Source organism: Gadus macrocephalus, chromosome 16 (genome assembly GCF_031168955.1).
Source record: "Gadus macrocephalus chromosome 16, ASM3116895v1".
Lineage (NCBI taxonomy): Eukaryota > Metazoa > Chordata > Actinopteri > Gadiformes > Gadidae > Gadus > Gadus macrocephalus.
The window spans coordinates 24,585,618-24,597,459 of NC_082397.1; the positions used below are offsets into that span (position 1 = coordinate 24,585,618).

Sequence of the window (11,842 nt, forward strand, 5' to 3'; positions counted from 1 at the left end):
ACATTTCTTCACCAAGCAGACTCAGAAAAAAGGTTTTCACCGCTGTAATTTTATCTCAATCTAGCATGCGTTTACAGAACAAGTTCAACGTTTATTAGTGGATAAGAAACATTAATATTGCACATTTCCAGTGTGATGCTGCCCTTGGGGGGGGGGGGGGGGGGGAGAAGCAGGCACACTTGATCTTCAGTCTGAGCTCAGCCAGGCGAGGAAGCAACAGTAGCAGCAAGCACAACAGCAGCGCGCTTAAGGAGAAAAAAAGGACATTTGACGAGACAGACAAGGACGACAGTTGGTGACGACGGGTGGGCTGAGACTAGAATGTCACGTTGAGTGTGTGGCCATGGATGGACCTGTGATACAAATGTGCACCGTGTGTGTGGGTGAGAGTGTGACTTTGGTCACATCAGATTCCCATCTGATTGACAACTTTCTTGAAGTCACTGAGTGTGATAGTAGGGCGAGACTTATTGTGCCCTCTCATTTTAGTTTATGTTCAGAAAGACCAAGACTAAGTGCAGCATCACTGATAAAACATGCTTCAAAGGTATTCAGGTAGTAATTAATCAATAATCAATAAATGTCAAGACCTTCACAAACAGTTCAAACATGTTAAATACAAAATCATTTTGCATGTTGCGAACTTTTAAATTGTAGATGTTAATTAAAAGGGAAGGCTTTGTTTTTTTCCAAATGGATTTTAACCGTCCTGACAAAGTGTTCCTTGTGATAATGGCTCAGCTGCAAAATGAATCGGAAGAAAATCGGATTAATGTTGATGTCTTTGTACTTGGCCTGAGTACACCCCTGGGTTAGGAAACCTTAGATGGTGTTAGTGCTCACTTTAACACGCCTTAGAGCGTGGAGGTGAAAAGAGGTGCAGCTCATTAAGTTACTGATGCTTCTGTTGCCAATGCACAGATTAAGGTCCTGAAGTGCACCTGTGTGGGCCCCTGAACCCCCTAACACGGTGACTGTATCCAGGAGGGTCTGCGGGGGCTTCAGTGGGGCTGGTGACTCTTGGCCAAGTCCTCCAGTGAAGACATGAACTTCTGCTCCTCCAGGGAAGAGCTGCGGGTCCAGGCCAGAGGCAGGTGGGCGGACACCATCTTACGGTCTGAGGGTACACAAAAAGGTCACACTTTAAACACTTCCGTGGACTGCCTCCCACATTGTGGTGATGTTTAGGATTAAGCCTTGAATTAAGGCAATAATGTTTTCAATCGCGACTGTAAAACATCCCGGGTCTATCGGCCAGTGAGGACAATGGGTGGCTTAAATGTTTCCGTCCGCTTGACCGAACGGAGCCATAAGATTGCTTTCCCCACCATGAATGTCCACAATGTATGCTGGGAAGCATTGAGCCATGAAGCGGCCCTCTTGTTTGCTCCGTCTCCGCTGAGCGAGGCCCTGATCCGCTAAGTCAGTGGAACCATTGTGCTGTGGGAGTTTGTAGGAGGACACTGTAATCTGCGGCACTATCTGGCACCGAAGCTGCCCACTGCAGCTGCTGGGGACAAAGGCCATCAACAAACACACACACACACACACACACACACACACACACACACACACACACACACACACACACACACACACACACACACACACACACACAGACAATGGACAACAACCAGCCCCTTCTCAAGGCCAATCACCCCCAAATACACACCAAAGCCCACAAACACACAATGGCCAACTATCCCCCATTCCAAGCATCTCCGTATTCCTCTATTCTGTATCTCTGTTTCCACGGCGGGGATGAATTCCTCATGCTTGATGAGTTCATCCAGGCTAACCTGGGACAACGTTTGATTTGAATGGATTCATCATGCTTTCTTGTATTGCTCTGGCTTCGTTCATTGATGCTTTGGTTCCAAGTCTTCTGCTGATAACCTAGCCTGATCAGAGGGCTGATGCACTGACCTTGGTTAAGAAAACCCCGCTGTCACTTGAAGTCAGTTATCATGGGTGTATATCAGGAGTGTGATTGGTGTATATCATGAGTCCAATTGGTGCCACCATGATTCTAATTGGATGATCCTAATAGGTGTAACACCATGATGCTATGGGTGTGTCTCTGTATTGGTTGTGATGGTCGGTGGCCCCAGGCCGCCTACCTTGGTAGAAGTGTCCGCTGGGCATGGTTGCGGCGGCATCGGAGACGGCCAGCCACACAGCGGTGTCAGCCCCCTGCTCTGGGGTCCGCAGGCTCTCCCTCATGGAGCTGTGGAACTCTGGCATGGCGTTGGCCACCGCTGGAGTGAGAGGGTGGGGAGCGGTCTATATATACACGTGGTGGTTGGGTGGTTGGGTGTGTGTGTGTGGGGGTGTGGGTGTGTGTCTGTGGGGGAGAGTGTGTTTGTGGGAGAGTGTGTGTGTGGGAGATTGTGTGTATAGGTGTTTTTGTGTGAGGGGGGGGGGGGGGGGGGTACCTGGGGTGTCCACCCAGCCGGGGTGCATGACGGAGAAGTGGATGTTAAGGTGGTTCTTGGCCAGCTGCTCTGTTATGACCACCTGCTGTCTCTGTAACATACACACGCACACACACACGCACTCACGTCAAATCTTTATATTACAGAGATATTTTCCATGGGTCTCATTTTGATGAAAGTACATTCTTGTACGTTCTAGTGTGAGCTAGTGACCTTGTTTTCATTCTTGGAGACCGGTTGCCTGGAGACCCATTTGTGTGTTTTAGGCTTGTGTCTATTTTTGTGTCAGTACACAGTATGTGTTTCTATGGCAAAGGGATTTAGCTCCTACTTCAACAGGTACAAATGTCATTGTTATATATATACTGACTTGCTGAGAGATTTGTACATTAATTCTTCACCAAAGAACTATTCATCATGCCTCTCTCTTTAGGTTTGTGCGCTGCCTTGTCAGGCTGTCTTTAAAACAGTGATCTCCCCAGCTCACCTTGTCAGAACCATAGACTGTATACCACATGGCCCCTCACACAATGTTCAGCAAACAACCCATTTGGAGGTGTCTTCGCAGTAGTCTATAACTAAAGCCAAATAATTAATTAACAGTATTAATATTGGATCCCTAATAAGGTTTTAAAGAATCAAACAGTCAAACAGAACCTCCCTAAACAGCGAGATGAACACGCCCCAAGGCCCTCGCCCAACAAATGATCTGCTTTGTGTTACGAGACAGAGATCCCCATTGGTCCAGTGGCCTCAGAAGGCTGGCAGGTCACCTAGCGCCGGGCCAGGCCTCAAAGCCCAGGACTAGGGTTGTGGTCGGTCTTAGTTGGTGTCTGATCGTTGCCTGGCTCACAAACAGGCGGTCATGGCTGCTGCTTGGTCTGATCAAAATTCCCCCCCCATGTAAGGATAGAAAACCATTCAAAATAAGAGACAGCAGAGGCCTAGCAAGGTGATGATTAGGAAATGTTTTAAATGTTCCTGCCGCAAGGAACGAAGGCATTATCGCCTTTCCTTTCGTAATCCTTTCGACCAATCAGATGGTCAAATCTATCCTATTCTGAAGGAGATAAGAAAGGGAGCATTAAAGCACCTTTCCTTAGCATTTAGAGATCAAACAGCTCTTACCATGGCTGCAAGAGATACTTTCGGCTCATTGCATGGAAGTAACTCCCGCACCTTGCTCTGTCTGAACCGTGGCTCCTCCCGCACCTTGCTCTGTCTGAACCTTGGCTTCTCCCTCACCTTGTTCTGGGCGTACACCATTGCTCCATCGTAGCGGCCCCGGTCGGTCTGCAGGTTCCCGGTCCTCAGCTTCTGCACCAGCATGCCCCCTGAAGAGACTGTGACCTGGGCAGCAGGTAGAATTATGACACATTAGCAATTTTGGCTTCTAAAGTGGCCACTATTACAATTGCCAAATATTGACCGCTAACAATTTCAATACATAGGGAGCGCTTGAAGTGGTATGTATGTTAAAGCGACGTCCCAAATGAGCGAATAGTGTCTATAACTTGATAGAAGATAGAAGGTGTGAAGCGTTGTGTGTATTCCGTTCTCTTCTATTACTACACAAATGTCCTATAGTTTGTATATGTGCTGACCTACATGCAGTGACCACGTGTTAGGGTGCCACAAGGTGTGAGAGGACAGGGAGGGAGGGAATTATTAAGGTTACGGTGACCTTTCACCTCACCTCTTGAATGTCCCACTATGTCTCCATTAAAGGGTTTGCGTATTCTTGTGTGCATGTACGTACGTGTGTGTGCATGTGTGTGTGTGTGTGTGTTTGTGTGTGTGTGCATGTCATTTATTGTGTGTGTATGCGTGTGTGTGTGCCATAGGTTTGAACACTCACCACCCTGGGCTCGGCACTCTTCTCCAGTAGAGCAATAAGACTCTTAGTCAGAATGTACACACCTAAACACAGACAGAAGACACTTTATTTCATCAATCATCCGTTACCCGAGTGTGTGTGTTTCTGTGTGTTTCTGTATGTGTGCATGCATGTGCATGCGTGTGTTTGTGTGTGCATGTGTGTGTGTGTACTGCTAACCCAGGACATTGCTGGCAAAGCTTTTCTCCAGCCCCTCTGTGTTCTCCTCCCTCTGGCTCATTATGCAGCCTGCATTGTTGATCTGGACACACACACACACACACACACACACACACACACACACACACACACACACACACACACACACACACACACACACACACACACACACACACAGGTTTATACTTTGAAACTTAAGTTTGCTTTTATGTCCTTAACAGATTTGTATCTTTAACTTATCTGTCTCTGTAAAGCAGTGTTAGAAATGTGTATTATTATTATTATTATTATTTTATAATTCTTAGTAATATTCTCATGATTCTCACCAATACGTTCAGGGACTTGTACTTCCTTTTGAAGGACTCTGCAAACTCCCACACCTTCTTTGTCTCAGAGAGGTCCAGGATGTGGACAAAGATCTCCTGAAGGTTCATAAACGAAACAGAGGTGTCAGTACCAAGGGTTAGGGTTAAGGTTAGGGTTAGGGTTATTCTTAACATATCTTCCCTGAATGAGGTTGAACGGCATGAATCCCCATCGGTTTTTCTACACGTGCAGTGATTATAAGGTTAACCAACAGTTCCCCGCTGTCTCCTTGTAAATACGACCACAGTAGTAATCATAAAAGGACCAATGCCGGCAAGAAGTATTGAAGTAAGAAGGAGTTGGACTTAGATGACATACACAAAGCATGAATGCCCGTTCAGATGGACAAGAGCTTCATGTCAGTGACCGATCCATTCTTATCCCGGGTGTAGAGGGTACGCTACCTTGTTCCCGGACTCTTTCACGATGTCCGCTCTGGCCTCCTCTGCCTTGTCCTTGTTTCTGCACACCATGTGGACGGTCCCACCTGGCAGGGAGACAGCACACAACCTCATCCTGGGCTCTTCCTCTTCTCTACAGGCTTCTCTCTTTGCCGGCATATCATAGCAACAGGGTTTATTTTACTTCAATGTTCCTGCCTATTTTCAGTGCCTTAGACTTGCAGTCCAGAAATAGCTCATTTGTGCAGTTGTTTCTGCGGGTCAGAGCAACAGGCTGGCTCTGTGACTTAAACATTATCGATTTTAGTTTCCTACAAAGAGTCAGGTAACTTATCAGAACATCAGACATTATAATTTATAAATTAGTTGTGAGGGTAATAGACTGTAGTCTGTGAATGTGGTTGACTGCATAGATCACCACGTGTTGGGCCTTGGTCTTGAGGGTTATACTTGAGGGTTATATAATATTTAACTAAATAATATATTTAACTCTATAATATCTCGGTCATCTGTGAATGGTCAGTGGAAGAGCTGGGGCCGACAGAAAGGTAGGGGCCCTACCTTTCTTAGCGGTAGCTGGGGCTGACAGGAGGCTAGGGGCCCTACCTTTCTTAGCGGTAGCTGGGGCTGACCGGAGGCTAGGGGCTCTCCCTTTCTTAGCGGTAGCTGGGGCTGACCGGAGGCTAGGGGCCCTACCTTTCTTAGCGGTAGCTGGGGCTGACAGGAGGCTAGGGGCCCTCCCTTTCTTAGCGGTAGCTGGGGCTGACAGGAGGCTAGGGGCCCTACCTTTCTTAGCGGTAGCTGGGGCTGACAGGAGGCTAGGGGCCCTACCTTTCTTAGCGGTAGCTGGGGCTGACAGGAGGCTAGGGGCCCTACCTTTCTTAGCGGTAGCTGGGGCTGACAGGAGGCTAGGGGCCCTCCCTTTCTTAGCGGTAGCTGGGGCTGACCGGAGGCTAGGGGCCCTACCTTTCTTAGCGGTAGCTGGGGCTGACAGGAGGCTAGGGGCCCTACCTTTCTTAGCGGTAGCTGGGGCTGACCGGAGGCTAGGGGCCCTACCTTTCTTAGCGGTAGCTGGGGCTGACAGGAGGCTAGGGGCCCTACCTTTCTTAGCGGTAGCTGGGGCTGACAGGAGGCTAGGGGCCCTACCTTTCTTAGCGGTAGCTGGGGCTGACAGGAGGCTAGGGTATGAAGGTATTATTGTAGCAAAAGTCTTTAGCACCTGTAACTGCAGAATTTGAATGCGTACACTAAAGTCACAGTAAATTTGAAGTCGTATATATTTATTTTGCATGTGTACTCTAAAGTCACAAATGTGTAACAGTACATTTGTAGTCGTAAAAAAAATATAAATATTTTTTATACCATTGTAAACACAAAATAGGGTCTACGAGTACGCTAATCTGTGTTACAGGTGCACAAATCCTTTTGCTACAATTATTGCAGCGCAGTTGGTGCAAAACACATTCGCACACCCGTGTTTCATAATCTGAGAACATGCCCAAAAGGTGTGCATTCGTAAACCCAAATTTGAACAAATGCATCAGAAGTTGCACATCTGTGAACGCTATGTTAATTCAGCATTTTAATGAGCGAGCACAAAACCATTTTACAACTGCTCGAATCTGCTCCTGCAAGTCTCAGCTGTGGGGTTTTTTGCAGGTTGTTTTGCAACACCCCTAGGTGGTAAATGTGTAGCAAAAGTATTCGTATCCGTAAATGACAGAGCGTCCGTGAGCGGGACTAAATAGTCCCGCCCATAATTTCCTAATCCAATGAAAATCGCCGGCAGGGATGCATTTCTCAAATTACACTGGGACCCACCCCGTGCCAGCCATGGAGCTATAAAGATCGCAGCATACTCAGCACGGGATACGTTTCTTTCTGGAGAAGTGAAGAGGGCGTCCTACTGAACGGAGATGGGTATCCTACATTATGTTAAATGAAATGACTTAGTTCAAGTGAATTCCCCCCAAAGTATTTCATTAACATGCCGCAAATGTCCTTGAATGTATTTTAATGGTCGCCATAACATAAATTCAGAAATGCTAATGCAATACTTTGGGGAGAATTCCCTTGAACTAAGTCATTTCATTTTACATAATGTAGGATACCCACCTCCGTTCAAAATTTTGGTAGAACCTAAAGGAGCAACAGCACCAAAAAGTGACAGAAAAACCCAGGATATATATATCTTCGTTTTTTTCCTGTGAATGGGCTAAATGTATTCAGCCCAAGCGCAGTAGCGTAAGCTTCCATTGACGTTTGATTGACAGGTGCCCTGACACGCCCCCTTCATATGCTTCCCATTTGGGCTAAATTAGTTTAGCCCAAAGGCTGACCTAGCACAGTAGCTACAGTACAGTGTCCTTCGACTAATCACAGCACAGTAGCGCAAGTGCAGTATGGCGGGCGTTAGCATGAAAATGAATGAAGTGGATTATTTACTTTCTAATCGGTTTTCTTTAATGTCTTTGGAGGAAAAATTGGAAGTGAAAAGATTGGGGACACATCAACCAAACGATGTACAGATTTACTGTCAGGAGTGCGGTCAGAATATGGCCGGTAATAGTGCATTTGTAAGCGGGTCAACTACGTTTCGTATCGAAACATTTTAAAAGCTGTCTAAATAACCCAACATGACGTGACAAGTGTGTAGAGATAGTGGCCCCTCTCCAAACTGCATTTCAGCGACAGGCAGTAACAATAAGGTTCTCTAAGGAATCGGAAATGATCTCATTTAATGTTGCATACAACATTGCCAAAGAGGAGTTGCCATTCTCAATTTAAATCCGAAATTATTCTCATGAAGAGAAATGGATTAAACATCAACCCGACGTAGGCCTATAGCAATGAGATGGCATGTGCACAATTCATTGCAGTAGGCCTAATGGGCGACACCTTAAAGCAAAAGACAGCTGCGGACGTCGGAAACGCCACATAGGCCTACATGTCCTTCATGATTGACGGCGACACAGACGTCTCTACCAAAGAGTGTGTGATCGTCTACAGCCGCATTTTGCGCAAAGGGAGACCAGTCAACATTTTAATTGTGTAATACTTTAAGTACAAAAAAAGTTTTATTTTGCTTAATGGTTTAGTTCGAAATGTTCAATTTCAGCTCAGTGAAGCACTTTAAACACCTTATTTTTCTTTTTATTTATAATTGTGCTTCAAATAAAGAAATGCCTTTCTCTACACCTTAATCTTGTTTAAAAATCATACACATTATATGAAAGTTATGAACAGAGATATAAAGGTGACCTCATGGCGTCTGGAGCCCTGTGAAGTATTGATAAATGTAATGCATTCTTTAGCCCACCCACCCAAAATCACCACCAGCCGTCACTGTAATTTGAGAAATGCATCCCTGCCGGCGATTTTCATTGGATTAGGAAATTATGGGCGGGACTATTTAGTCCCGCTCACGGACGCTCTGTCATCTACGGATACGAATACTTTTGCTACACATTTACCACCTAGGGGTGTTGCAAAACAACCTGCAAAAAACCCCACAGCTGAGACTTGCAGGAGCAGATTCGAGCAGTTGTAAAATGGTTTTGTGCTCGCTCATTAAAATGCTGAATTAACATAGCGTTCACAGATGTGCAACTTCTGATGCATTTGTTCAAATTTGGGTTTACGAATGCACACCTTTTGGGCATGTTCTCAGATTATGAAACACAGGTGTGCGAATGTGTTTTGCACCAACTGCGCTGCAATAATTGTAGCAAAAGGATTTGTGCACCTGTAACACAGATTAGCGTACTCGTAGACCCTATTTTGTGTTTACAATGGTATAAAAAATATTTATATTTTTTTTACGACTACAAATGTACTGTTACACATTTGTGACTTTAGAGTACACATGCAAAATAAATATATACGACTTCAAATTTACTGTGACTTTAGTGTACGCATTCAAATTCTGCAGTTACAGGTGCTAAAGACTTTTGCTACAATAATACCTTCATACTAGGGGCCCTACCTTTCTTGGCGATAGCCATGGCAGTGGCCCTGCCGATGCCGCTGTTGGCTCCTGTGATCATGAATGAGCGGCCGGCCATGGAGACCTCCAGGTCCTTCTCCACAAACCGCTTGGACGCTGATATGAAGGCATTCCTAGTGGACACACACACACACACACACACACACACACACACACACACACACACACAATTTAGAATCTTTCAGGTAAATGTCAATCTGTTTTTGTCAATCTGTGCGTGTGTGTGTGTATGCGCGCGTGTGTGTGTGTGTGTGTGTGTATGTGTGTGTGTCAGAGAGGTACTGAGGAAGACGAGGTCATGCCTTGACAGACGAGAAAGGGCTCCCTGTTTTACAGTACAGACACAATGCGGCTCAGAGAGAGACGGGGTCCGGTGAACCCTCGGCCCCGGGTCACCCAGACCCCCGACGGGGACAGACACAGAGAGGCTCAGAGAGAGACGGGGTCCGGTGAACCCTCGGCCCCGGGTCACCCAGACCCCCGACGGGGACAGACACAGAGAGGCTCAGAGAGAGACGGGGTCCGGTGAACCCTCGGCCCCGGGTCACCCAGACCCCCGACGGGGACAGACACAGAGAGGCTCAGAGAGAGACGGGGTCCGGTGAACCCTCGGTCCCGGGTCACCCAGACCCCCACAGGGACAGACACAGAGAGGCTCAGAGAGAGACGGGGTCCGGTGAACCCTCGGCCCCGGGTCACCCAGACCCCCGACGGGGACAGACACAGAGAGGCTCAGAGAGAGACGGGGTCCGGTGAACCCTCGGCCCCGGGTCACCCAGACCCCCGACGGGGACAGACACAGAGAGGCTCAGAGAGAGACGGGGTCCGGTGAACCCTCGGCCCCGGGTCACCCAGACCCCCACAGGGACAGACACAGAGAGGCTCAGAGAGAGACGGGGTCCGGTGAACCCTCGGCCCCGGGTCACCCAGACCCCAGCAGGGACAGCAGTGTCGGCTCGTTTGTGCGAGTGATCAAGTGCCTCAATTAGTCCCATTGTCCTGGGGAGAACTTAGTGAGGGGGGAGGGGGGGGGGAATGAAAGGCTTAATGGATGCTCTGTTCAGTGGTGTCAAGCAGAGAGCTAGTAGTGCTGGGCTGGGGTCAAACGTTTGTCTCTCTGGAGGAGGAAAAGACAACACAGAACAAAGCACATCGACCAGGAGGGCTGGTCTGAGGACAGGGGTGCCAGCAGAGGGCTGGTCTGAGGACAGGGGCCCCAGCAGAGGGCTGGTCTGAGGACAGGGGCCCCAGCAGAGAGCTGGTCTGAGGACAGGGGCCCCAGCAGAGAGCTGGTCTGAGGACAGGGGTCCCAGCAGAGAGCTGGTCTGAGGACTGGGACCTCAGGGGCCTCAAGCTAACACAGGGTGACAGTAGCAAAGGGAGGTAGAGCAGGTTGAGCTGTTTCCGGAAGGTTGCTAATACGATCCCCGGCTCCTCCTAGAGTGTCGAGGTATCCCTGAGCGAGACTCCTCACCCTGACTAGACCTAAATGTAAAACATTAGTACTAGTACTCATTGGTACATCAGGTGTTCCCTGCTTAGGGGCACTCAGGTTCAAGAATTAAAGTTTTATTAAGCCCATGTTTGTTAAGGTCTACATTATTTTTGTATGTTTATCTTGATTCTTCATCTGACAATTCTCAAATGTACAATCATATAATATCTCAACCGTATAGTAAAGTTAGTAAAGTTTAAGTTTTTTTGAATTTGAATTTGAATTTGAATTTGTATCCTGGAGTCCCCCTCAGCGATGAACACATCCCATTCTAGCTCTAGCGCTCCACACCGTATGTCTGCTCACTGGGATTGTAACTGGCACGTAACCAAGAGTCAAAAAAGGAGGATGAAAAGAGAAAGGAGAATGTCGTAGAAGGAAATAAGTTTGTTTAACCATTTTTTGTATTACGGCCTCTTCAAACGTGTCCTTTATCGCTGGATGGATATGTTTTAGTAGTAGTACTGTGTTATTTACCTATAAACAAGCAAACAAACAACACTTTTTTCAAAGCACTAAGTTCCTCTAAGTTTTAAGGATGGATGGATGGACACCCGAAAATCCCCTGCAGCAAACCCTGAGTGTACTCACTTAGTGAACTCGGTCACTCCCTTGAGGAACCAGGCGGAGTTGCGGTACAGAGACATGGTCCTTCTCCTCTCGGTCCTCGGTGCGCTCTCTCCTACGCTTTAATAGGAGCGCCACACCACGTGGGGGCTGATCCATAACCCCGGGGGACTGGTCCATTACCCCGGGGGGTTAACACCTCCGCGGGGCCCCTAGCGGGCCCAAGTGGTTCAGCTTCTACAAATGGCCGATTAGATTTGCCCTTTTTAATTTCGTTAATTAAGTGTCCATGGTTCGGTGACATTTAACAACACATGTAGTTTATTGTTAGGCTAAATCATGCATTATAAGGATATATGTGTGTATTTCCTCGCGTCACAATCGAAGGATTTAAAGAAATGCTCATTTATTTTTTAAATCCATGCAACAAGCCGAGCTCCTTTTATAATGATATTGGTATGAAATGGAGATGCTGGCCAGCTTTGATTGAGCATAGTCCAAGAAAGCGGAGGCTCC

The 11,842-nt window shown here is 47.3% G+C and overlaps 1 protein-coding gene across 1 annotated transcript; it reads right to left on the reverse strand.

Moving 5' to 3' along the window:
• Positions 1-32: 32 nt before the first annotated feature.
• On the reverse strand, positions 33-11,460 carry dhrs12la (dehydrogenase/reductase 12-like a). Its single transcript, XM_060075572.1, has 10 exons — positions 11,351-11,460; positions 9,244-9,377; positions 5,262-5,344; positions 4,818-4,913; positions 4,492-4,573; positions 4,294-4,355; positions 3,681-3,785; positions 2,436-2,526; positions 2,121-2,258; positions 33-1,117 (listed from the first exon to the last, which is right to left on the reverse strand). Exons 1-10 carry the CDS (start codon positions 11,404-11,406, stop codon positions 1,002-1,004), a joined length of 963 nt encoding a protein of 320 aa, XP_059931555.1. The 5' UTR covers positions 11,407-11,460; the 3' UTR covers positions 33-1,001.
• Positions 11,461-11,842: the final 382 nt, after the last annotated feature.